The 26,271-nt window shown below is 39.7% G+C and overlaps 1 protein-coding gene and 1 pseudogene across 2 annotated transcripts in view; both read left to right on the forward strand.

Moving 5' to 3' along the window:
* The first annotated feature begins 309 nt into the window (after positions 1–309).
* DLAT (dihydrolipoamide S-acetyltransferase) overlaps positions 310–26,271 on the forward strand; it is a 32,231-nt gene continuing 6,269 nt past the window's right edge. Inside the window, exons 1-11 of one of the 2 annotated variants that reach the window (XM_021671126.2) lie at positions 310–653; positions 1,095–1,196; positions 1,888–2,012; positions 2,169–2,322; positions 4,278–4,404; positions 6,688–6,875; positions 8,439–8,592; positions 13,087–13,154; positions 14,811–14,903; positions 15,548–15,655; positions 18,820–18,935. In XM_021671126.2, coding sequence (XP_021526801.2) covers positions 375–653; positions 1,095–1,196; positions 1,888–2,012; positions 2,169–2,322; positions 4,278–4,404; positions 6,688–6,875; positions 8,439–8,592; positions 13,087–13,154; positions 14,811–14,903; positions 15,548–15,655; positions 18,820–18,935 — 1,514 coding nt within the window. In that variant the 5' untranslated portion in view covers positions 310–374. The remainder of the gene's footprint in view (positions 654–1,094; positions 1,197–1,887; positions 2,013–2,168; positions 2,323–4,277; positions 4,405–6,687; positions 6,876–8,438; positions 8,593–13,086; positions 13,155–14,810; positions 14,904–15,547; positions 15,656–18,819; positions 18,936–26,271) is intronic. The other variant, XM_064375409.1, reaches the window with a different exon arrangement.
* Positions 25,835–25,933, forward strand: LOC135274656 (U6 spliceosomal RNA; annotated as a pseudogene).

Below are 26,271 nucleotides of genomic sequence, written 5' to 3' on the forward strand. Positions count from 1 at the left end.
AGCCCGCGTCTTTGCCACTTTTTAGACCCCTCCCTCTCGGTCGTACCCTTCCAGTCTCTTGGGCCCGACCGGATGCCTCCCCTAGGACCCCAACACTTTCCACCCCTTTCCGTTTGTTATTTCTCCCAAACTTGCGCCCGCACAGGCCCTGCTGGAACGCCCGTATCCCGCGGGTGCTCCTTATCCCCACTCCAGAGAGGAAGGGCGTGGGTGTAGCCCATTTCTGGCCTGGGGAGGGGGTGGAATAAACCTGCGGGGCCCATTTTACGACACCGTGCGGCTGTGCGGCGTGGCTGACGGCAACGCCGTGCCGCTCTTGGAGAGGTCACTTCGGAGACGGCGTTGGTTTTGGGGTGTGGGGGGTTGGTGGCACTATGTGGCGCGTCTGTGCGCGACCCGCCCACAATGTAGCCCCACGGACGGGACTCGGGGCTCGGTGGACGGCCTTGCGGGAGGGACCCGGATCTCCACGCGTGACCTCGCGATCTGGCCCGGCTCCGGCTCGTCGCAGTAGCGTGACCACAGGGTATGGCGGGGTCCGGACACTGTGTGGCTGGACCCCCAGCTCTGGGGCCATGCCGCGGAACCGCTTACTACTGCAGCTTTTGGGGTCGCCCGGCCGCCGCTGTTACAGTCTTCCCCCGCATCAGAAGGTGAGCCCTCGACCGGTCCTTCTCGGGACGACCCGTCCTTCAGAGCCGACTGGATGCCTGCAGGATCCTCCTTGAGAGGCCTCAGTGATCCTCCAACCATTCCCAGTATCTGCTTTCGCCCTTTGTCCAATAGTCAGCTTTGCTGTAGCTCCTTAGCTTCCCTCTCATGATCTATTCCATTGAAAGGAGAACTTCAAGACTGGGGCTGTATGCAAAATATCTGCTGAGGTTCATGCCTTGTCACACCCACAGGACTGTGGAGGAGAAAGCCTGTCATTGGAAAGTATCTCGTGGGCAGCAAATCCCTTTGTATCCCTAGTTCCTAGTGTGTAATGGAACTGGATAAACTCGTGGCATGAAATTGAATTAAATGAAATCTTAAGCTAGACCGAGAGTTAGGTAGCCCTTTAAACATTTAATGTTTCTTCTTTTTTCTTCCAGGTTCCATTGCCTTCTCTTTCCCCCACAATGCAGGCAGGCACCATAGCCCGTTGGGAAAAAAAAGAGGGGGACAAAATCAATGAAGGCGACCTAATTGCAGAGGTAAGTTGTTTTAAAATAAAGGAGATGAGTTTGAAGAGACTGACTTTGCTGAATTGACTGAACATTGACTTTCTGGATGTGTAGTTACCCCTTTGCTTAAGAAACTTAAGTGTTTTTCACAGCTTGGTGTTAGACAAGATTGGTTAGATGAGTTACCGGCAGCTGGCCAAACTGATGTTTAGCCAAGGTGTTTCTAAAGTAATTCCTTCTTTCAAATCTGTCCTAGTGGCCTTATATTCACGTGAACTGTATAATTCTAGACACAAAGGCCAGGCTGATCAATGTGGTGAAACTCCCATCTCTGCTAAAAATACAAAAAATAGCTGGGCCTGGCGGCCTGTGCCTGTAATCCCAGCTACTCCTCTGGAGGCTGAGGCAGGAGAATGGCTTGAACCAGGGAGCCCAGCGGGGAGGTTGCAGTGAGCCGAGATTGCGCCACTGCACTCCAGCCTGGGTGACAGAGTGAGACTCTGTCTAAAAGGAAAATTCTAGGCCCGGCGTGGTGGCTCACGCCTGTAATCCAAACACTTTGGAGGTCAAGGCAGGCGGATCACCTGAGGTCGGGAGTTCAAGACTAGCCTAACCAACATGGTGAAACCCCGTCTTAAAAAAAAACGAAAAATTCTAGACACAAGCTAATAAACTGCATACCAACAGTATGAACCTAAGCTGCTGCTTTTTGTGTTAAAAGGTTGAAACTGATAAAGCCACTGTTGGATTTGAGAGCCTGGAGGAGTGTTATATGGCAAAGATTCTTGTTGCTGAAGGTACCAGGGATGTTCCCATTGGAGCGATCATCTGTATCACAGTTGGCAAGTGAGTAGTACCCTCATAATTTGTGGAACTTCATTGCTTGGTGGAGTATTTTAACCCAGAATTGAGAATTAGGAGTTAAAGACTTTTTTTAAGACTATTTTTGTGAGGGCTGAATCTGCCTATTCATTATATTTATGTATTCTTTCTCTTTCTTAGGCCTGAGGATATTGAGGCCTTTAAAAATTATACGTTGGATTCCTCAGCAGCAGCCACCCCACAAGCGGCCGCAGCACCAACCCCTGCTGCCACTGCTTCACCACCTACACCTTCCGCTCAGGCTCCTGGAAGCTCATATCCCGCTCACATGCAGGTGAGGCTCAGCCTCTGAGTGTTTGCTGTAGATGATTTATTACTTACTTACTTTTTTTCGTAGATGGCTACTACATCTTGGAAACTGACATTAAATGTGGTTAATGCTTGTCATTTGGGAGTATACAGAGCTTTAAACATGAAAATTGACAACTTTTCTTCCTGGTTGTTATTTCCAGGTATAAGAACTTGAACAGTTCCTGTAACCTTTCTCAGCCTCAGTGTAGTACACAGGGTAGTGTGTGGCACTTTTCGTTCAGGAACACTACATTATAGATTTTGAGGATGATTTTTACTCATATCTACTCCCTGTGTAATTAGAGTTTATAGTAGGCTGTGTTAGTCTGTTTTATGTTGGCATAAATATCTGGGGCTGGGTAATTTATAAAGAAAAAAAGTGGCTGGGTGTGGTGGCTCACGCCTGTAATCCAAGCACTTTGGAGGCCAAGGCGGGCAGATCACCTGAGGTCGGGAGTTCAAGACCAGCCTGACCAACGTGGTGAAACCTCATTTTTAAAATAAAAAAAAAAGAAGAAAAAAAAATTATTTGGCTCATGGTTCTGCAGGCTATACAAGAAGCGTGGCACCAGCATCTGTTTCTCTTGTGGCCTCAGGAAGCTTACAATCATAGGGGAAGGGGAAGCTGGTGTGTCACATAATGAGAGAGGAAGCAAGAGACAGAGGGGAGTGGGTACCAGGCTCTTTATAACAATCAGATTTCCCCTTAACTCATTACTGTGAGGGATGCACCAAGCCATTCATGAAGGATCCTCCTCCAATACCCCGACACCTTCCACCAGACCCCATCTCTAACATTGGGGATCATATTTCTTTTTTTGAGGGGTGTTCTTTTGACATGTGGTGATCTGTTTTCCAAGAGTGAGTGAAGTAGTACAATAGTATTAATAAATGAGAAAACTGACAAGAATTAAGTGGCTAAAAATCCAGCCATCCTTTTCTAAATAATTCTGACTAGAATTTTTCCATAATCTAGTTTATTTGTAGAGATTTTTGTATAGAAATCACTTCTTTGGAAATAATGTTCTACTCTGTGGTCTGTTAGTAACAATAACTTAGGATTTTTACCTGGTATTCAATTCACACATGTATTACATGCTGTTCATCAAATTCTATCTCATGATATAAGACTGACTTAATTTTTCTCTATTTTATGTCTGTAGCTTTGTGTGCATGTGTTAGGGCTTTATCTTAATTATCCTTTAAGATATTATATAGAAATCATTGGCTTCACTGTTTGTTAAGAAGCAGATCAAGATGGCAAATTCTGAACACAAAAAGCACTTAAAATTTTTTTTTCTAAGACTTGTCTTTTTCCCCCTCTCTGGAAACATCTTCAGTTGAAATTATTTTCCTCTCAGCATAATGCTGTTGCTAATCAGATACAAAAGACAAAGAGGATAGCAAATGAAATCCATAATATCTAAATAACCAAATTCAGTGGACACACAAGCCGTATAAATAGTAAAGCAATTTTAAATTTAGATAGGCATTCTGATGTTTGAATTTTATTGAGATGGAAATGACTATTATAAAAACAGGGCTTTTTTTCCTCATTTAAAAAAAATTTTTTGAGACGGGCTCTTACTCCATTGCCCTAGGCTGGAGCGTGCAGTGGCGCAATTTCAGCTCACTGCAACCTCTGCCTCCTGGGTTCAAGGGATTCTCCTGCCTCAGCCTCCCAAGTAGCTGGGAATACAGGCGCACACCACCACGCCCAGCTAATTTTGTATTTTTAGTAGAGATAGGGTTTCGCCATGTTTGCCAGGCTGGTCTTGAACTCCTGCTGGGAAGCTGTTGAGGTGCTAAGCTTTTGCTGTGTTGAGTATTTGGATGATCATAGTCACCATTATTCTGTGAAACTGTATAAGCCTGCCTGACTGTTATTGTGTACAAGTCTTCTTAGTATTAAGCAATAATACGTGTTTGTTTCTATAGGTACTTCTTCCTGCCCTCTCTCCCACCATGACCATGGGCACAGTTCAGAGATGGGAAAAAAAAGTGGGTGAGAAGCTAAGTGAAGGAGACTTACTGGCAGAGATAGAGACTGACAAAGCCACTATAGGTGAGATTTCTTCAGCTCTTAATGGTTGAGGCACTGAGTTTCCCAATGAGGAAGAGGATTGCCATTCTTTCCTATAATGAGTGAGTGATAATATGAAAACTTTATAATTCTTAGGATTCATTTTCTGGGATAGAATATTTCGTTTTTATTTAGTTACGTTTATCCTTAAGTTTTTATTTGTTTGTTTGTTTATTTGCTTTTGAGGCAGGGTCTTATTCTGTTGCAAGATCATAGCTCACTGTAGCCTCCACCTCCTGGGCTCATACCCAAACGATCCTCCTGCTTTAGCCTCCCAAGTACCTAGGACTACAGGCCTGAACCACCACATACAGCTGATTAAAAAATTTTTTTTGTTAGAGATGGTGTCTCACTTTGTTGCCCACGCTGGTTTTGAACTCCTGGCTCAAGCGATCCTCCTAGCTTGGCCTCCCAAAGTGCTGGGACTCCAAGCATGAGCCACTGTGCCTGGCCCAGGATAATTTATAACAAAAATATGCATAGTCAGATTTGTCAGTTCCATCCTGTACTCATTGAATCAAAGGCAATCAATCATTGTCAATTCACAGATTATTTTTAGGCCCAAGTTTGCTTCTTGTCCTTATTATGTTACTGAGAAGCTATATCAGAACTGCTGCTGTCTAAACTGAGCAAAGGAAGGAAAGAAGAGACAGAAAATCATTTCCATGCGGTGGCTCAAGCCTGTAATCCCAGCACTTTGGGAGGCCGAGGTGGGTGGATCACGAGGTCAAGAGATCGAGACCATCCTGGTCAACATGGTGAAACCCCGTCTCTACTAATACAAAAAATTAGCTGGGCGTGGTGGCGCGTGCCTGTAATCCCAGCTACTCAGGAGGCTGAGGCAGGAGAATTGCCTGAACCCGGGAGGCGGAGGTTGCGGTGAGCCGAGATCGCGCCATTGCACTCCAGCCTGGGTAACGAGAGCGAAACTCCGTCTCAAAAAAAAAAAAAAAAAAGAAAATCATTTCCATGGCAGGATAATAGCAAAGAATTTAATATGTCTTTGAGGGAAACTAAAACCAGGGTTGAGGTTGTTTTCATAGTTTGAGAATGACTGATAGAACGTATGTATGTAATATATGTATGTTCAAATATGTCATATGTCCACGTCTCCTTTTTAACTCATTTTTAGGCTAAAAAATAAAATCCATATAGACAATCATGTATTTATGATTTTTTAATAGATTTTTATAGGTATTATGAATTTCTTCTCTCTGCATTTATTTATTTATTTTTTTGAGACAGAGTTTTGCTCTGTCACCCAGGCTGGAGTGCAGTGGTGGGATCTTGGCTCACTGCAACCTCTGCCTCCTAGGTTCAAGCAATTCTCATGTCTCAACCTCCCGAGTAGGTGGGATTACAGGTGTGTGCCACCACGCCCAGCTAATTTTTTGCATTTTTAGTAGAGATGGGGTTTCACCATGTTGGCCAGATTGGTCTCGAACTCCCGACCTCAGGTGATCCGTCCTCCTCGGCCTCCCAAAGTGCTGGTATTATAAGCGTGAGCCACTGCTCCCGGCCTAAATGTATTTTTTATAGGGTATTCTTGGTAGGGAAATGGAAGGATTCATCCAAGATGTGTTCATCAAGGAGAGGCACAACAGTACAGAAAGCCAATGGCTTCTTTTTACTTTTTCTATCCTAAATGTTTGAGTTCTTTGCAAGGAAGGCAGTACCTGAATAAATATAAGTTGTCAACACCATAGATATCCCAGTAAATAGGTAGTTCTTCACAATGAAATATTTGGTATAATATCAAGTATAACTCTTTGAAAAGCTCCAAAGATGCTTTTAGGCCTGAAATCCAACATTAGTATCTAGCTTGGTGGCTTCCTTAATTTGTCATGTATGTAGTTCTTAGCTTTAGCAATATAGCTGACACCATCATAGAGTCCTGTGAGGCTGCCCTTGGAGATTTTTAAATAACTTTTAGAACTAACCACTGTCTGTAATCTTTCATAGTTTTATTGAACAGATGTTTATTTGGAATTTACTTTGTACCAGGTGCTATTTTGTGCCAGATATTATTTCTAAGAACTTGAAAAATATTAATCCATTTAAATGTATAACATCCCTGTGAGGTTGGAGCTATTATTATTGCCATATTGTTGGTAAAGAAACCAAGACACAGAGGTTAAATAGGTTGCAAAAAAGGTTATATAGCTAGCTTGAATGAGAAAAATCATTTTACTTAAAACTGTGCTGTGAGTTTGGAGGGATAGTGGATTCCCTTAAGTTCCATAATGTTTTTTCTTTCTATTTAAGGTTTTGAAGTACAGGAAGAAGGTTATCTGGCAAAAATCCTGGTCCCTGAAGGCACAAGAGATGTCCCTCTGGGAACCCCACTCTGTATCATTGTAGAAAAAGAGGCAGATATATCCGCATTTGCCGACTATAGGCCAACTGAAGTGACAGATTTAAAACCACAAGCACCACCACCTACCCCACCCCCGGTAGGTATGCTTCTAGAATTCAGGAAACACTTACCTTGTTCATCTCTAAATTAAGGAGTTTTGGTTAGATGATATCCTAGGCTCCTTCCAGCTCCAAGATTCTATGATTGAGGAGGGAGACAGTTTATTAATGTTTGCACCTATAGTATGTGTTGTACTGTATCGTTCACCTATAGTATGTGTTGTACTGTATCGTTCACCTAATGGTCGATAGTTTGGGCCTTGTAGCTTTTTTTTTTTCCTGTTTTCTAGAGTCCTGCTGAGAACAAAGCTAAGTGACATGTTTTCTTCCTGCTTTAGATATAGATATCGTGCTTGTGGAAAGTAGGGCTTCATTGCCCCACCCTTTTCTTTTTTTTAAGAGGCAAGGTCTCACCCTGTCGCCCAGGCTGGAGTACAGTGGTGCAATCATAACTCACTTCATTGCCCATTTTTTTAATCAAATATACTGAATAATCTCTGTCACTTTAAATCTTCTTGATATTGATGTAGTAGGTCAAGCATATATTTGTGATACAATGGAACCTTGACATGACTTGTTTTGCATATAATTTTTTATATTAAAAAATAAATAAAATCCATGAGGGCAAAATATTTAGGAAAAAAAATTTTTAAATAAAGAATTTTTAATATTACCAAATACTTTATACACTATATAACATGAACATGTATTAACTCCAACTATAGATAACAGTGACAATGAAGCTTCTGCAGATGCTAGAGTAATGTGAGTTTAAACTAGGTAAACATTTCTACCAGAGAAAACTTGATTTCTGCCTACTGTACATTCATGGGAAGCTGGCAAGTAGCATTGTCGCTGTATTTCTGAAGATGCTTTTCAACATGGGATCTTCTAGCATAATTTTATAATTTGAAATTAGCTGGTTGGGAGTGGTGGCTCACACCTGTAATCCTAGCACTTTAGCAGGCCGAGTTGGGTAGATCACTTGAGGTCAGGAGTTCAAGACCAGCCTGGTCAACATGGTGAAACCTGGTCTCTACTTAAAATACAAAAAATTAGCTGGGTGTGGTTGTGTGCACACCTGTAATCCCAGCTACTTGGGAGGCTGACGCAGAATTGCTTGAACCTGGAAGGCGGAGCTTGTAGTGAGTCGAGATTGTGCCACTGCACTCCAGCCTGGGCGACAGAGACTCCCTCTCAAAAAAAAAAACAAGAAAGAAATTAGGTTAATTAAAAACAAAAATCATGTTGGTTATGTAAAAGAATGAGAATAAAGAAGTGATAAGAGATTAAAGTGAAGAAAGGCCGTAGAATACTATACACTGATTGGCAGTTTTTAATTCTGTGCTGCTTCATGTTGTTATGGAGTAAGGTAACTTTGTTCTGTCTTTGACATAGAAGTATATTGTTCTTGCTGTTCATATTACTACATTACATTGGTTAAGCAGGAGAAAAGTACATTATGATCTTTGGAAAAAAGATAAAGTTTATTAATATTTAATTAAAACAGTTTTAATTTATTAATAAGATGTAAACTTTTAATCTTTCAGACCAGTCTTTGAAGTGGTGAATTAAAACAATTTGTAATTTTTTTTCAAAAGGTGGCCACTGTTCCTCCGACTCCCCAGCCTTTAGCTCCTACACCTTCAGCACCCTGCCCAGCTACTCCTGCTGGACCAAAGGGAAGGGTGTTTGTTAGCCCTCTTGCAAAGAAGATGGCAGTAGAGAAAGGGATTGATCTTACACAAGTAAAAGGTAAATCTGTTTCTATGGAATGGAACTGTAAAGTTAAAATTTAGTTGAATTTCCTCCTTAAGACTTGCAAGTACAACTGTATATAGCCGTACTTTTAACTGGGATAGTAGGGATAATCATTAATAATTATATCTGAAAGGAGAAATAGTTCTTTTGTTGCCACCACAGAATAGGGAAACTTTTTCTGTGCTTTATTTAGTCTGCCTAAAATTTACCTGTACACTTTAGATACCTTTTTTTTTCTCTTCTATACATAGAAACTGCTTAATTGTTTGGTGAAAGTGTATGTACTTATTCAGCAAAATTGGGTTATGGGACTTGATTGTGTAATAAGAAGAAACCTCTGTTAGTGCTAGGTTGACTAGCAATAAGCAAAGCAAAACAAAACTTGAAATTGGAGTTACTTGGAATGACTTAAAATAGTTAACTTCATATAAAACAGAACTAGAGCTCCCTAAAGGCAAGGGAAAACACTTTACTTATCTGTCTCTCCCCAAAGAAAAAGTATGGCTTTGTGATAAGAGCATGGGGCCTGGAATCAGACCACCTAGTGTTTAATCCTGGCTCTTTTTCTATGTAGTATTTTTTTTAATGTAATAATTATGTAATAATTTTCTGTGTAATATGTTTTCCAGTGAATTACTTAAATTGTATGTCCTTCTGTCAATTACTTTTCTATCTGTAAAACTGAGGTACTGTACATTGTATAGATTGTGAGAGTTAAATGAGCTGTAACAGGTGAAGTGCTTAGAACTGTATCTAGCATATAAGTACTCAATACATGTCAGTTGCCATTCATATTGATGTTATTGCCTGGCACTTAAATAAGTGTTGTTAAATTAAACTTAAGCTAAAATTCAGTATAGGATAACTAAGATACTTACTTGGAAAAGGGGGAAAGTTACTATTTTTGGAATTTGGTTTGATGGCTGGTACTATGTGCCGGTCATTTAACTCACCATACTTAATGTACATAACACCTCTTGAAGTAAGAATTATTATTCCCTATTTTTTGGATAAGAAAACAGACTCAGACTCTTCAGGGTTCTTCCTTCCTGTTAAATAGTAAAGTTGCAGTGTGACTCTAGATTTGTTTAACTCTAAAGCCTGTTTTCTTCACACTACCCTGTGCTGCCTTCTATTTTGATGCTTTGCCATCTATAATTACTAAAGAAAAATATGCTTATTTCCCCAATTGTCTAGTTATGGGTACTCAGTGGTGGTTATCTCTTATCTGCAATTTGCTGTTTTGTAATTAGAAGGCAAGCCAATCCCAAGACACAATACTAGAATGTTGTAAATTTTTTGAACCTCATAGATTCTTGTAATATTGGAAGACTTTTTTTTTCCATCATGCTATTTCAGTATGTTGCTATGAAAGTATATTGCTATTTATGTATATATGATTAGAATCAGGGACAGCAGTATAAGTTGGAATAACTTTTTCTTTTTCTAATTCTTTTTTTCTTTTTTTTCCCCCAAGTATGCCCTACATATTTGCAAGTTGGAATAACTTTTAAAGGGAGGAAGGACTGGGTTAATAATTATTTCTGAAGAGTTTAGACAAGCAAAGAAGGACCATTTATTTGATATTTAGGAATACTGGTTACCTTACTAAAGATATAAGTGGAAAGTCCTTTGGGTATGAGCTGACAGGAGGGTTAAGAAAAAAAAAGAAAGAAAATCCCACTTTTCTTACTATACGGGCAGAGTTAGGTGATTTTAGGTGATTCATTTATTATTATTTAAACAAATATTCCTCAAGTATTATCTACAAATCAGACACTTATTCATCAGATGGATAAGATTTCAGTTTCAGTTGCTTATGTGACCAACAAAAGGATTAAATGAACAGAAAGGGAGTACAGCATAGTTAAGAGTGTGAGCTCTGTAGTTGGAATGCTTGGGTATGAACCTCAGCTCTTCCCTATATTAACTGTGTCACCTTTTGTGTCACTGTTTGTTTGTGTATAAAAACAACAGGTTTAACAGTTGCAAGGTTTAAATAAGTTAAACAGTGCCTGTACAGACAAAGCGTATCTAGGTATTATAATGATAATATTTTTATTATTAATTAAGATTTAATTGCTAAGAAAGAAACTCAGTGATATACTAGCGAGTGAAAGGGTGGATGGATACAAGTGCAGTCATGACTACTTTTAGACAGGGTGATTGGGAGATCTTTTTGATGAGGTGACATTTGATTTGATCTGAAAGATGAGAGGGAGGCAACTTTAGCCAATCATGTGAAGAACTAGGGAAAGATCATTTTGGGCAGAGAGACTAGCTATACACAGTGTGAAATGGGAAAGAGTTTAGCATGTCTGAGGAACATAAGAGGCCAGTGTTAATGAAGCATAATGAGCAAAGAGTCTAGTAGGAGATGATATTTGGAAAGAAACAGGGATGAGAACATAAAAGACCTTATAGATTATGTAAAGAATTTGAGGGCCGGGTGTGGTGGCTCACGCCTGTAATCCTAGCACTTTGGGAGGTCGAGGCGGGTGGATCACTGGCCAACATGGTGAAACCCCGTCTCTACTAAAAAATACAAAAATTAGCTGGGCATGGTGGCTCGTGCCCGTAATCCCAGCTACTTGGGAGGCAGAGGTAGGAGAATTGCTTGAAGCAGGACCTGGGAGTCGGAGGTTGCAGTGAGCTGCGATCACGCCACTACACTCCAACCTGGGCTACTGAGCCAGACTCCATCTCAAAAAAAAAAAAAAGAGTTTGAATGTTATTTAAAGTACAGTAGGAAGCCATTGAGAAATTTAAGCAAGGAAGTGAAATAAAATGATTGTGTTTGTAACAGATCATTTTGGTTGCTCTATGGAAATGGATGAAACATTTGTCTGGTTTATCTTTGACAAGATCTCTATGTTTTTTAACCCTTAGTCTAGTATTCTTCCTTTTATACCATATTGCTTTATGATGGCCTGTGGTGCTGCCTAAGAGAGATAGGAAAAAGGGTTTAAAAGGTTTCAACTAGGCTGGGCGCCATGGCTTACACCTGTAATCCCAGCACTTTGGGAAGCCAAGGCAGGTGGATCACCTGAGGTCAGGAGTTCGACACCAGCCAGATCAACATGGAGAAACCCTGTTTCTACTAAAAAAAAAAAAAAATACAAAATTTGCCAGGTGTAGTAGCACATGCCTGTAATCCCAGCTAATTGGGAGTCTGAGGAAGGAGAATTGCTTGCACTTGGGAAGCGGAGGTTGTGGTGAGCTGAGATTGTCCCATTGCACTCTAGCCTGGGCAACTAGAGTGAAACTCCGTCTCAAAAAAAAAAAAAAAAGGTTTCAGCTAACTCCCAAGTCAGGGAATTCTTGTGAGTGGCTGAAGCTTAGCATAAGGCAGGTGGTACTGTAGATTTCCTCCTCTTGAGGGGCTGCAGTGTCTAGATCAGCTTTGGTTATTAGGGGAGGTTATAGTTTCTGTCTTTTATAAAGAAGGAAATCTGCAGGAGTACTGCCACCTCTGTTCTAGAGCTCCTGTTTAGGATAAATACAATCCTAGCCAGCTCAGTTTTCATAATGAAGGAAAGGAATGGGGAAGAACTGCACACAAGAGTCCTTTTTAAAGTCTGCCTTGGGGGAAGATGAATTAATTTGATCAAATTTTTTCTTAGAAGTGGGCCAGTGTAAAAGGTATTCTAGAATAATAACTAAATTCTGAATCTCCTTAGAATTAAAGGTCAAGATTATCTACTTGGGACCAAAATTAAACCTAAGAGGTTGTAGGAGGGAGGAAGTTGAATATAAGTAAAACTAAATCTACTGAGAGAGCTTTGAAGATCCTTCCTCATGTGTGATATTGCACCTTTTTCCTTCATTTCCTTTAACATGGGCCAGTTTAGAGCTTTGGCTGCTGTGAAGAAGCTGTGGATCATGGAGACCACATAAGGAATGAATGATTCTAAAGATGGGATAATTGCAATTAAGAGTTATTTATGCTGTTTTGGGGTGAAAAAATTGACTTATTTGTCAAAATAATTGTTGTTATACCTGTCTATTCTGTACAAAAGGAATTCCTTATGGTCACATAAATCCAGAACCCAAATGAGATCTATTTCAGGGCTCAGGAATGGATTTTTGGAGCTAACCAGGTGGAGGCAGCTAGTTTTCCTTTTGGTGAGATATAAACTGTGTTCCGCATTATCCTTATGCCAGTATTTCCCAATTTAAAAATAAGGAAGATGAAAAAAATAAAATAGAACTTGGACAAAATTCTAAAAGAGAAATACATAATATTTGCAATAGTTGAAAAGACCCACTACAAATCACACACAGGTACTCTGTGTTGTTTAAATTAATAATTGACAAAAGCTGGTATTTGCAGGGAGCACCTTAAGGGGTAGGGTTAAGGCTGTGATCCTTTCAGAATGTTTTTGGTAGTAAACCCTTAGGAGTCTGCACTTTAGGATCACAATGTTGATCTCCTTGGGGAACCAATGGTACACCATCATGTATGTGACATTTATGTCTCTTTTCCAGGGACAGGACCAGATGGTAGAATCACCAAGAAAGATATTGATTCTTTTGTGCCTCCTAAAGCTGCTCCTGTGAGTTACGTGTAGCTCTTACTTTTTTTGCAGTGTCTCTGCAACCTGTTAGACCATTTCATACATTATTTATGAATGAAATAGCTCAACCAAGACTGTTTTATTCTAATTTCAGTGGCTTAATAATACATTTATTCCTCAGTACCCATGAGGGGTTGATTCCAAGAGCCCCCTTGTATACCAAAATTCACAAATGCTTAACTCATGTATATAAAATAGTGTAGTATTTGTATATAACTTACCCACATCCTCTCAAATACTTTAAATCATTTCTAGATTACTTATAATATTAAATACAAGGTAAATGCTATGTAAATAGTTGTTATATCTTATTGCTTAGGGATTAGTAACGAGGAAAAAAAGTCTGTACTTGTGCACTGTAGATGCAACCATTCTTTTTTTTTTTTTCTGAATATTTTTGATTTGCCTTTTGTTGAATCCACTGATGGAGAACTTATGGATATGGAGGGCCAACTGTATTTAGACATTTGTGTGCTATCACATATATACAAGATCAAAGATGATATATTATGTTGACATATATTCCACATTATGTTTTGAGCTAATCAAATGTTTGCTCTGAAATAAAAGATTTGTTCTTTTTTTCTTTTTCAAAATATTTTAAAGTACAGTTGAATGAGTTGTTTTTGGTGTTTGGGTTTTTTTGTTTGTTTGTTTTTGAGACAGAGTCTTACTCTGTCGCTCATGCTGGAGTGCAGTGGCGTGATCTTGGCTCATTGCAACCTCTGCCTCCTGGATTCAGGCGATTCTCATGCCTCAGTCTCCCAAGTAGTTGGCACTACAGGTGCATGCCACTACACTCGGCTAATTTTGGTATGTTTAGTAGAGAAGGGGTTTCACCATGTTGGCCAGGCTGGTCACAAACTCCTGGCCTCAAGTGATTTATTCATCTCTGCCTCCCAAAGTGGTGAGGTTACAGGTGTGAGCCATTGTGCCCAGCAGGGGAGGGGGGAGACACCCCTCCCCGCCTCCGCTTTTTAACATTGTTTAGGATAATGGATTAGCTTATTTAAATTTATTATTCCTTGCAATTTAAGAATGCTTCAATCGCTCTTCTTGATATAATTTTGCAAAACCAAAATTATTTTGACATGAACTAGTCATTGAGCATACTCTGACACAAAGAAAAATGACATTTTAAACATGATTTCAGAATTCTAAGTAAAAAAAAATTAAAAACAAAACTCTTAAAATAAGCAGAAGTCTCTTTTGCTTGCTGGGGACAGAAATAGCTATTGTATAAAGCTTATTTTTTAGGCTGTGCATAGTGGCTCATGCTTGTAACCCCAGCACTTTGAGAAGCCCAGGTGGGTGAATCATTTGAGACCAGCCAGGGCAATATGGCTAATTCCTGTCTCTATTAAACATACAAATAAATTAGCCAGCCATGGTGACGTGCACCTGTAGCCACAGGTACTCAGGGGACGGAGGTGGGAGGATTGCTTGAGTCAGGAGGTTGAGGCTGCAGTGAAGCATGATTGAGCCACTGCATTCCAGCCTGGGTGACAGAGCAAGACTCTGTCTCAAAAAAAAAAAAAAAAAAAAAAAAAGACCATAAGTCACTGGCAGTCTTTCCCAGGTACTTATGCTAAGATTGAGCCACAGTTACTAAGAGCTTTTTCTTTCCTCCTATAGGCTCCAGCAGCTGTTGTGCCTCCCCCAGGTCCTGGAATGGCACCAGTTCCTACAGGTGTATTCACAGATATCCCAATCAGCAACATTCGTCGAGTAAGAGAATTACCATCATCTGGAATCAGAGCTATTGGGGCATCTTTACTCTAGTTGTTTAGTTGCTTCCATAGTTTTAACACATTAACAGAAGCTTTTTGAATTAGGAATATTAGATGATTACTTTAAGGGAAGTTTTGGCCAACTGAATACTTGGATCACCTTATTCTAGTTAAATCTGTTAGAAGGGCCAGGTGTGGTGGCTGACGCCTGTAATCCCAGCACTTTGGGAGGCTGAGGCGGGTAGATCACGAAGTCAGAAGTTTGAGACCAGCCTGGGCAACATAGTGAAACCCTGTCTCTACTAAAAATACAAAAATTAGCCGGGCACGGTCGTGTGTGCCTGTAGTCCCAGCTACTTGGGAGGCTGAGGCAGGAGAATAACTTGAACCTGGGAGGTGGAGGTTGTGGTAAACCGAGATCACGCCACTGCACTCCAGCCTGGCCAACAGAGCGAGACTCCATCTCAAAAAACAAAAAAATTCTGTTAGAAGGTGTTACAGTATGGTGCAGTCCTCCATCTTTCAGTTATAATAATGCTTGAGGTAAGTATTACCAGAGAGTAAGGTGAGAGACAAACAGAGCCCTGAATTAGATAAGGTCTTAACTCAAGATAATTGATTTTTTAATCTCTTTGGTTTCAGGTTATTGCACAGCGATTAATGCAATCAAAGCAAACCATACCTCATTATTACCTTTCTATCGATGTAAATATGGGAGAAGTTTTGTTGTTACGGAAAGAACTTAATAAGGTAAAAGGTCTGGAATTTCCAACTTTCTAAGTTAGAAAAATTTTGTCTTTCTCCACTAAACATTTATATTTTTGTCCATATATTTCGTTACAATATACCAGTTGATGGTAGAAAATAAATATAGAGATGTCTATTCCAATCCTTTGTATATTTTTTTCATTGGATTATTTATCTTTTTATTATTGTACCTAAGATTTCTTTATATACTCTAGGTACTAGTTCCTTATATATATGATTTACAAAAATTTTTTGCTATTCTTTGAATTGTCTTTTTACTTTCTTGGTCTTGTCCTGTGAAGCACAAGATTTTAAATATTGGTTATGTCCAATTTATTTTTTCTTTTGTGCTTTTGGTATTATATCTAAGAAACTATTACCTAGTCTAAGGTCATGAAGATTTATATCTATGTTTCTTCGTAACAGTTTTATAGTTTTAATTCTTATATTTAGGTCTTTGCTCTATTTTGAGTTAATTTTTTGTAGGTGATGTGAGATAGGAATCCAACTTCATTGTTTTGCACATGGACATTTATTCTTTCATCCCAGCACCATCTTTCCCCATCGAATTGTCTTGGTATCCTTGTCAAAGTTAATCATGTATGTGAGAATTTTATTTCCAGATTCTTTTTTTTTTTTGAGATGGAGTCTTACTCTGTCACCTAGGTTGAAATGCAGTGGTGTGGTCTTGGCTCACTGCAGCCTCTGCCTCCCAGGTTCAAGCAATTCTTATGCCTCAGCCTCCTGAGTAGCTGGGATTATAGGCGTGTGCTGCCATGCCCGACTAATTTTTGTATTTTTAGTAGAGATGGGGTTTCACCATGTTGGCCAGGCTGGTTTCCTGACCTCAAGTGATCCATCCACCTTGGCCTCCTAAAGTGCTAGGATTACAGGCGTGAGCCACCGAGCTCAGTGTATTTCCAGATTCTTAATTCCATTCCATTAATCTCTGTATATCCTTATGCCAGTACCACAGTCATGATTACTTTAGCTTTGTAATAGTTTTAAAATCAAGAAATGTGAGTCATCTTTGTTCTTTTTTCTCAAGATTATTTTGTCTGAGTCCCTTGCAATTCTAAATGAGTTTTAGAATTAGCTTGTAAATTTCTGCAAGGAAGCCAGTTGACATTTTGATAAGGATTGATTGCATTGTATCTGCTGATCAATTTGGCAAGTGTTGCCATGCAAAAAAGTGTCTTTTCAGAGTGTAAATTATGCACTCTAAATTTGCATTTGTTAAACTTATTCCTAGGTATTTTATTCTTTTTGATACTACTCTTAAGTTGAATTGTTTTCTAAATTTCATTTTCAGATTGTTCATTGCTACTATATAAAAGTATAGTTGATTTTTTTTTTAAGGCTAGTTAGGTATACTAGTGAGAAGGGGGGAAGAGTAGAAAAGGAATTAGATCTGTGACTCTGAACAATGAAAAGAGATAATTGATTTTTCTCTGTTGATCTTTTTTTTTCCTATATCTGGTGGAATGGGATCTGTATTGACTTTGGATCCTGCAAACTTGCTGAAGTCATTGATTAGTTCTTACAGTTTTTTAGTATATTAAGATTTTCTAGAAACAAGATAATGTTATCTGCAAATAGAGATAATTTTACTTTTTCCATTTTGATCTGTATGCATTTTATTTCCTTTCTTGCCTAATTGCTCTGGCTGGCACCTGTAGCGTAATGTTGAATAGATGCAGCCTAGCAAGAGTGGACATCTCGTTTTGTTCTTGATCTTAGAGAGAATAAGTCTTTGACCATTAAATAGTTGTGAGGTTTCCCTAGATCTGTTTTATCATCAGGTTGAGGAAGTTCCCTCCTGTTCCTAGTTAGTAAGAGTGTTTTGGTCATGAAAAGGGGTATTGAATTTTATCAAATGGTTTTTCTGTTGTCTGTTGAAATGGTTATGTGTTTTTTTGTCATGTACTCTATTAGGACATTACTACATTAATTAATTTTCAGATGTTAATAGAAATTTGCATTTTTGGGATAAATCACTTTTTGTTTTGTGACAGAGTCTCGGTCTGTCACCAGGCTAGAGTGCAGTGGTGAGATCTTGGCTCACTGCAACCTCTGCCTCCCAGGTTCAAGTGATTCTCCTGCCTCAGCCTTCTGAGTAGCCAGGATTACAGGTGCATGCCACCACACCCAGCCCGGGATAAATCACATTTGATCATGGTGAATGATCCTTTTTATATATTGTTGTATTTTATTTGCTAGGGTTTTGTTGAGGATTTTATATCTATATTTATAAGAGATAAGTGTGTAGGTTTTGTTTCGTTTTTTTTCATAATGTCTTTGGTTTTGGTATCAGGCTAATACCAGCCTTATAGAATGTGTGGGGAAGTTTTTCTTGCTCTGATTATTCTTTGAAAGAATTTGTGAGGAATTGATATTAATTCTTCCTTAATGTTTGGTAGAATACTGATGAAGCCATTTGGGTGTAACTTTTTCTATGTGGGTACTTTTTAAATTACCATTTCAATCTCTTTGTTAGTTATAGGTCTGTTCAGAGTTTTCATTTCTCCTTGGTTCAGTTTTGGTAGCTTGTGTCTGTATGGTTATTCATAGTATTCCCTATAATTCTTTTTACTTCTGTAAGGTAGATAGTAATGTCCTCTATTTCACTCTGAATTTTAGGAATTTGAGTCTTCTCTCCTCTTCTTGATCAGTCTAACTAAACATTTATCATTGTGGTTGTCATTTGGTTGATCTTTTCAAACAACCAAATTTTGGTATTATAGAGATGGATGAAAATGATGACATACCATAACTTATGGGATATGCTAAAGCAGTGCTTGGCAGAAAACAGTTATAAGAGTCTGCAGTTAAAAAGATGAAAGAACCGATGTTTGGTTTCATTTTTTCCACCTCAGGGTATTTGTATATTATCTTTCTCCTCATCCTTTTCTTAGGATTATACAGTTTTACTCTTTGGTGACAGAATTTAAGAAACTACAATTGTCCGGGGAGGGAGAACATTAGGAAAAATAGCTAATGCACATGGGGCCTAATATCTAGGTGATGGGTTGACAGGTGCAGCAAACCACCATGGCACATGTTTACCTATATAATAAACTTGCACATCCTACATATGTAGAAACTTAAAATAAAAATAAAAAATAAAATTAAAAAAAAGAAACTACAATTGTTTCTTGTGTTTCCAGATTTTAGAAGGGAGAAGCAAAATTTCTGTCAATGACTTCATCATAAAAGCTTCAGCTTTGGCATGTTTAAAAGTACCCGAAGCGAATTCTTCTTGGATGGACACGGTTATAAGACAGTAAGTATAACTGGGAAAGATATATATCCATCAGTAGTTTTCTTGTATTATTTAATGTGTGAGTAGGAGTTGAGAGGATAAGGAGAAATGGAATACAGAGAGGGAGATGATTTACATAGGCCGAACAACTTGAAAACAACACAAAAATGTTTATGAGGTACTGCTTTTTACTTTTTTTTCTTGCTGGCTCCAATTTTCAACCTTGTTTTTGTTGTTTGTTGGTTTTTTTTTTTTTTTTTTTGAGATGGAGTTTTTGCTCTTATTGCCCAGGCAGGAGTGCAATGGCATAATCTTGGCTTACCGCAACCTCTCCCTCCAGGGTTCAAGCGATTCTCCTGCCTCAGCCTCCCGAGTAGCTGGGATTACAGACATGCGCCACCATACCTGGCTAATTTTGTATATTTAGTAGAGACAGGGTTTCTCCATGTCGGTCAGGCTGGTCTTGAATGCCTGACCTCAGGTGATCTGCCTGCCTCTGCCTCCCGAAGTGCTGGGATTATAGGCTTGAGCCACTGCGCCTGGCGTTGTTGTTTTTTATTTATTTTTTTAAAGCGACCAGGTCTTGCTCTGTTGTCCAGGCTGGTCTTGAACCCTTGCAATTCTACAGCCTTAGCCTCCCAAAGTTCTGGGATTTCAGGTGTGAGCCACTGTGCCCAGCCTGAGATATTACTGGATTTAGTAAAGGCTATAGATTATTTGTATGAGTTCAGCAAAGGGATAGTAGTGAACAGATACATGTGCTTAAGCTGATAATGACTCTAACAAAGCAGGGTTAAATAGATGATTTTCATTCACCCATGAGTTCTCTCGAACTTTAGGAGCAAAATTAAAAATAGTAATTGTTAATATTATGATGGTATGTGAGTAGTATAGTACTCAGTGTGTCTCTTTTATCTCATTTAATTCTCATGACCACCTTATGATTTAAGTGCTTTTACTTCCATTTTTCTACATGAAGAAGCTGAGGCTCAGTGAGTTAAGTAACTTGCCCTGAGTTAATAAGGTAGTGTTAGGACTGTAATTAGAACCAAGATTCTGACTCCTAAGCCTATTCGTTTTCTGCTGTATAGATGATGCTTTTATGTTATTCTTAAACTGAAATTAAGAAAACAAACTTTTTTCCTATGTACTGTACTGTCACACAGTCACAGTGCCACTTCTGTGACCAGATGAGTAGAGGCAGGGGTAGAGAGTAGAGAGGGTTTCCCCACACACCAACCAAGCAATTAATTCTGCAGTGAATTCTTCTAATTCAATTCAGTTCCAGTGCTGTCTGCCTGTCTCAGTCCTACAAGACTGCACCCATTTCAGATGCCTGTCAAAAGTGTAGGCCTCTCATACTTGTAACTGACTGGTACAGACTGGTTCCTGTGACCTCTTCCTTGGGTTTGATTAACTTGCTAGGACAACTCACAGAACTTGGGGAAACACTTATGTTTATTATAAAGGATATTACAAAAAATAAAAATAAAAAAAATAAAGGATATTACAAAGGATACATATGGATGAACACCAGATGAAGAGATGGCTAGGGCAAGGTATGAGGTGGGGTGGTGCAGAGCTTCCGTGTCCTCTTTGGGCATACCACCCTCCCAGCACTTGCACAGTTCAGCAACTGGAAGCTTATTTAATCTTGTTGAAGAGTCTTGATAGAGGGGTCCAGGGAGAAAAAGGAAAGGAAAAAAAGAGTCTTTGTAGAGCTTGATCTCCAGGATCTCCAGCCTACACCTCCCTCCCTTTTCCCTTAGGTCAGTGGGTAGGGCTAAAAGTTCCAACTCTCTAGTCCTCTAATCGTTTTGGCCCTTGTAGTGACTGGCCCCATCCTGAGGTTACTTAGGGACCCCACCTAAGTATCCATCATGGAGCTCATTATATAAGGGGCTCATTATAAATAACAAAAGATATTCCTATCACTCAGGAAATTACAGTTTTAGGGGCTCTATGACAGGAACTGGCAACATGGGGACAAAGACCAAGTATATATTATGCCATAGTTACTAACATTTATTAGTATTTTAGGGCTGGGCGTGGTGGCTCATGCCTGTAATCCCAGCATTCTGGAAGGCCGAGGCGAGTGGATCACTTGAGGTCAGGAGTTCGAGACCAGCCTGGCCAACATGGTTAAACCCTGTCTCTACTAAAAATAAATAATAAAAAAAATTAGCTGGGCTTGGTGGTGCGTGCCTGTAGTCCCAGCTACTCAGGAGGCCGAGTCAGGAGAATTGCTTGAACCTGGCACGTAGAAGTTGCAGTGAGCTGCGATTGTGCCACTACACTCCAGTGTGGGCGACAGAGTGAGACTCCATTTCAAATAATAATAAATATAATCTGTATCTGATTAAACATACTGAGTAAACTCTAACTTCGGTTCTAACTTTTCCTTGTCTTCTCTCAGAGAACATCTGGTCATCTACTATTCTTTTTTTTTTTTTTTTTTTAGACAGGGTTTCACCATCTTGGTCAGGCTGGTCTTGAACTCCTGACCTTGTGATCCACCCGCCTTGGCCTCCCAAAGTGCTAGGATTACAAGTGTGAGCCACCACACCCGGCCAAATATTCTTTATACACTGTATTAGTTTCCCAGGGCTGCCATTTTTAATGACCACAAAATTGATGAATTAAAACAAATTTATTCTCTCACAGCTCTGGAAACAAGTCTGAAATCAGGGTATCAGCAGGGCAGTGTGTTCCCTCCAAAGACTATAAGGAAGAATCCATCCTTGCCTTTTCCAGTTCTTGTGGCTCTAGGCGTTTAGTGGTTTTTGATTGCATAACTCCAATCTCTTCTTCCATCTTTACGTTGCCTTCTCTTCTCTCTCTGTATTTTCTCTTCTCTTAAGAGGACAGTTGGCATTGGATTTAGGGCCACTCAGATAATACAGGATGATCTCATCTCATCTCAGCATCCTAATTATACCTCCAGAGACCTTTTTCCAAATAAGGTCACATTGATAGGTTCCAGGGATTAGGACAAAGACTTATCTTTTGGAAGGCCACCATTCAGCCCACTAAACAGACTTTAAATTAGTCTTCTTGTTTTCAGCATTATTCATATCACTGACTCATGGAGAGTTTTCTGGAGCCTGGCAGAAATGGCTTGCTTAAGTCATTGACCGTCTTCTTAATTCAGTAAAGGCCTATTTTCAACTATTGCTCCTCTCTAAAACCCTCTTCTTGTGCCATTCTGAGTTAGCCACTATTACTGAACATTCCTTTCAATTCTCACCTTCTAGAATGCTGTTTGGGCTTTCCCATTCCTTGTTTTTAGATGCATTCCTTTTCCATTCTATGGCCACCCTGATGATCGTCACAGCAGCAAACATTTGAGGAATTTATATTTCTTAAATATAAATACAGGATACTTACAATCTATATAGAGGCAGGAATTTTTTATTAATATATTCCTTTCATTCTCCTCTGTGCCAGCATATAGACACTTTTTAACACTTTAATTTGCCATTTTACACATCATAAAATTCACCTGCTCTAAGTGTACAATTTCTTGATTTTTGTTAAAGTTACAGAATTATACAGTCTTTACCACCATCTAATTTTAGAAATTTCCATCACTCCCAAAAGATCACTCATGCTCATTTATAGTAAATTCTTACTTTCACTTTCAGCCCCTGGGCAATCTGTTCTAGTGCTTAAATCTATAGATTTGTATTTTCTAGACCTTTTATAGAAATGGAATCATAAAATATGTGGTCTTTTGCATCTGCTTTCTTTCTCTAAACAAAATGTTTTTGAGACTCATCTATGTTGTAGCATGTATTAGTAGTTTATTCTTTTTTTATTGCTGAATAGAGTTTAATAGTATATCAGTATACCTCTTGGTTTATCATTCACCAGTTGATTAACATTTGTTTTTGAGATGGAGTCTCCCTCTGTCACCCAGGCTGGAGTGCAGTGACATGATCTCGATTCACTGTAACCTCTACCTCCCAGGTTTAAGTGATTCTCCTGCCTGAGCCTCTCAAGTAGCTGAGACAACAGGCACATGCCACTATGCCTGGCTAATGTTTTGTATTTTTAGTAGAGACGGGCTTTCACTGTGGTAGTCAGGATGGTCTCAATCTCCTGACCTCGTGATCCACCTGCCTTGGCCTCCCAAAGTGTTGGGATTACAGGCATGAGCCACTGCGCCTGGCCAGTTTTTTGCTATTATGAATAATGCTACTATGAACATATGTAAATACATATGATTCTTTTTGTGAACATATGTTTTTATTTCTCTTCAGTGGATTCCTAGGAATGGAATCCCTGAGTCATAGGGTAAAATCGTGTTTAATTTTTAAAGAAACTTCTACATTATTTTTCAAAGTGGTTGCACCATTTTACCTTCCCACCAATAGTGGATAAGCATTCCAGTTTCTCTATGTCCTCACCAATACTTGTTACTGTGTGGGTGTGAAGTGAGAGCCATCTACTTGTGAGAGTATCTGAAGAAGACACTAAAGACATACCTCACTTTATTACATTTTGATTTATTGTACTTTTTTATAAATTGAAGGCTTGTGGCAACCTTCTGTCAAGCAAGTTGATGGCACCATTTTTCCAACAGCATGTGCTCACTTCCTGTCTCTGTGTCACATTTTGGCAATTCTTACAGTATTTTAAACTTTTTAATTATTATATCTGTCATGGTAACCTGTGATCAAGGATCTTTGATGTTGCCGTTCTAATTGTTTTGAAGCCCCACGAACCATGCCCATATAAGATGGCAAACTTCATTGATAAATTTTGCATGTGTTCTGACAGGTTGATAGAATTGATAGAATTATCAACCAGCTGTTTCTCTGTCTTTCTTCCTCTCCTTAGGCCTCCCTATTCCCTGAGACACAATAAAACTGAAACCAGGCCAATTAGTAACTCTACAATGGCCTCTGAGTATTTGAGTGAAAGGAAGTTCTCTTATTTTAAATCAAAAGCTAGAAATGATTAAGCTCAATGAGTAAGGCATGTCAGAAGCCAAGATAAGTTGAAAGCTAGGCCTCTTGTGCCAAACTGCCAAGTTGTGAATACAAAGAAAAAGTTCTTATAGGCCAAGCGCGGTGGCTCACGCCTGTAATCCCAGCACTTTGGGAGGCCGAGGTGGGTGGATCACGAGGTCAAGAGATCAAGACCATCCTGCAACATGGTGAAACCCCATCTCTACTAAAAAATACAAAAAATTAGCTGGGCATGGTGGCGCATGCCTGTAATCCCAGCTACTCAGGAGGCTGAGGCAGGAGAATTGCCTGAACCCAGGAGGCGGAGGTTGCGGTGAGCTGAGATCGCGCCATTGCACTCCAGCCTGGGTAACAAGAGCAAAACTCCGTCTCAAAAAAAAACAAAAAAAGAAAAAGATCTTGAAGGAAATGAAAAGTACTATCCTGGTGAACACATCAATTATAAGAAAGTGAAACAGGCTTGTTGCTGATAGGGAGAAAGTTCTGAATGGTCTGGGTAAATGATCAAACCAGGTGCATCATTCCCTTAAGCCAAAGCCTATTTCAGAGCAAGGCCCTACCTCTCTTCAATTCTTTGAAGGCTGATAGAGGTGAGGAAGCTACATAACAGAAGTTTGAGGCTAGCAGAGGTTGGTTCATGAGGTTGAAGGAAAGGAAGCCATAATAACATAAAAGTACAGGGTGAAGTAGCAAATGCTGATGTAGAAGCTGCAGCAAATTATTCTGAAGATATAGCTGAGATAATTGATGAAAGCCTTATATTGGAAGAAGATACCATCTAGGTATCTAAAAGTCCATACCTTGCTTCAGAGCTTCAAAGGACAGGTTGATTCTCTTGTTAGCAGGTAATGCAGCTGGTGACTTCAAGTTGAGGCCAGTGCTCATTTACCATTCTGAAAATCCTAGGGCCCTTAAGAATTATTCTAAATCTGCTCTGCTTGTGCTATATATGGAACAACAAAGCCTGATGACAGTACAACTATTTACAGCATCGTCTATATAGTGGGCTGAATATTTTAAGCTCACTGTTGAGGCCCACTGCTCAGAAAAAAAGATGCCTTCCAAAATATATGCTTGTAGACAATGTACCTGCTCATCCAAGAGCTCTGATGGACATGTACAAGGAAATTGAGGGTTTTGTTTTGAGATGGAGTGTCACTCTGTCACCCAAGCTGGAGTGCAGTAGGACAATCTCAGCTTACTACAACCTCTGCCTCCCGGCCTCCTAGGTTCAAACAGTTCTCCTGCCTCAGCTTCCCAAGTAGCTGGGATTACAGGCACATGCCACCAGGCCCAGCTAATTTTTAGTAGAGATGGGGTCTCACCATGTTGGCCAGTCTGGTCTTGAACTCCTGACCTCAGGTGATCCACCTGCTTCAGCCTCTCAGAGTTCTGGGATTATAAGCATGAGCCACCGTGCCCAGCCTGACTGAGGTTACTTTCATGCCTGCTAACATGGTATCCATGCTGTAGCCCATGGATCAAGAAGTAATTTTGACTTTTGAGTTTTATTATTTAAGAAATTCATTTCATAAGGCTATAGTTGCCATACATAGTATTCCTGTGATGGATCTGAGCAAAGTTAAATTGAAAACCTTCTGGAAAGGATTCATCATTCTATAAGAACATTCATGTGGCTGGGAGCGGTGGCTTATGCCTGAAATCTCAGCACTTTGGTAGGCCGAGGTGGGCAGATCACCTGAGGTTGGGAGTTCAAGACCCAGCCTGACCAACATGGAGAAAGACCATCTCTACTAAAAATACAAAATTAGCCAGGCATGGTGGTGTATGCCTGTAATCCCAGCTACTTGGGGGGCTGAGGCCAGAGAATTGCTTGAACCCAGGAGGCAGAGGTTGCAGTGAGCTGAGATTGCGCCATTGCACTCCAGCTTGGGCATCAAGAGTGAAACTCTGTCTCAAAAAAAAAAAAGAAAAATGAACATTCATGTCCTTTGGCAGCACATATACTAAAATTGGAATGACAGACAATTAGCATGGCCCCTGCACAGGGATGACAGGCGAATTCATGAAGCATTCCATATTTTTTTAAAAAACATTCATGATTCATAAGAGGATGTCAAAATATTGCCATTAACAGTTTGGAAGAAGCTACTTCCAGCTCTCCTGGGTAACTTTGAGATGTTCAAATACTTTAGTGGAGGAAGTAACTGCAGATGTTGGTAGAAATAGCAAGAGAACTAGAACTAGAAGTGGAGCCTGAAGATGGGAATGAATTGCTGCAATCTCATGAGAAAACTTCAATGGATGAATAGTTGCTTCTTATGGATAGGCAAAGAAAGTAGTTTCTCTAACTGGAATCTACTGGCAAAGAGGCTGTGAACATAGTTGAAATTACAACAGGATTTAGAATATTCTATGAATTT

The sequence above is a fragment of the Aotus nancymaae genome, unplaced genomic scaffold (assembly GCF_030222135.1).
Source record: "Aotus nancymaae isolate 86718 unplaced genomic scaffold, 86718_ANA_hifiasm-v0.15.2.pri h1tg000012l, whole genome shotgun sequence".
Lineage (NCBI taxonomy): Eukaryota > Metazoa > Chordata > Mammalia > Primates > Aotidae > Aotus > Aotus nancymaae.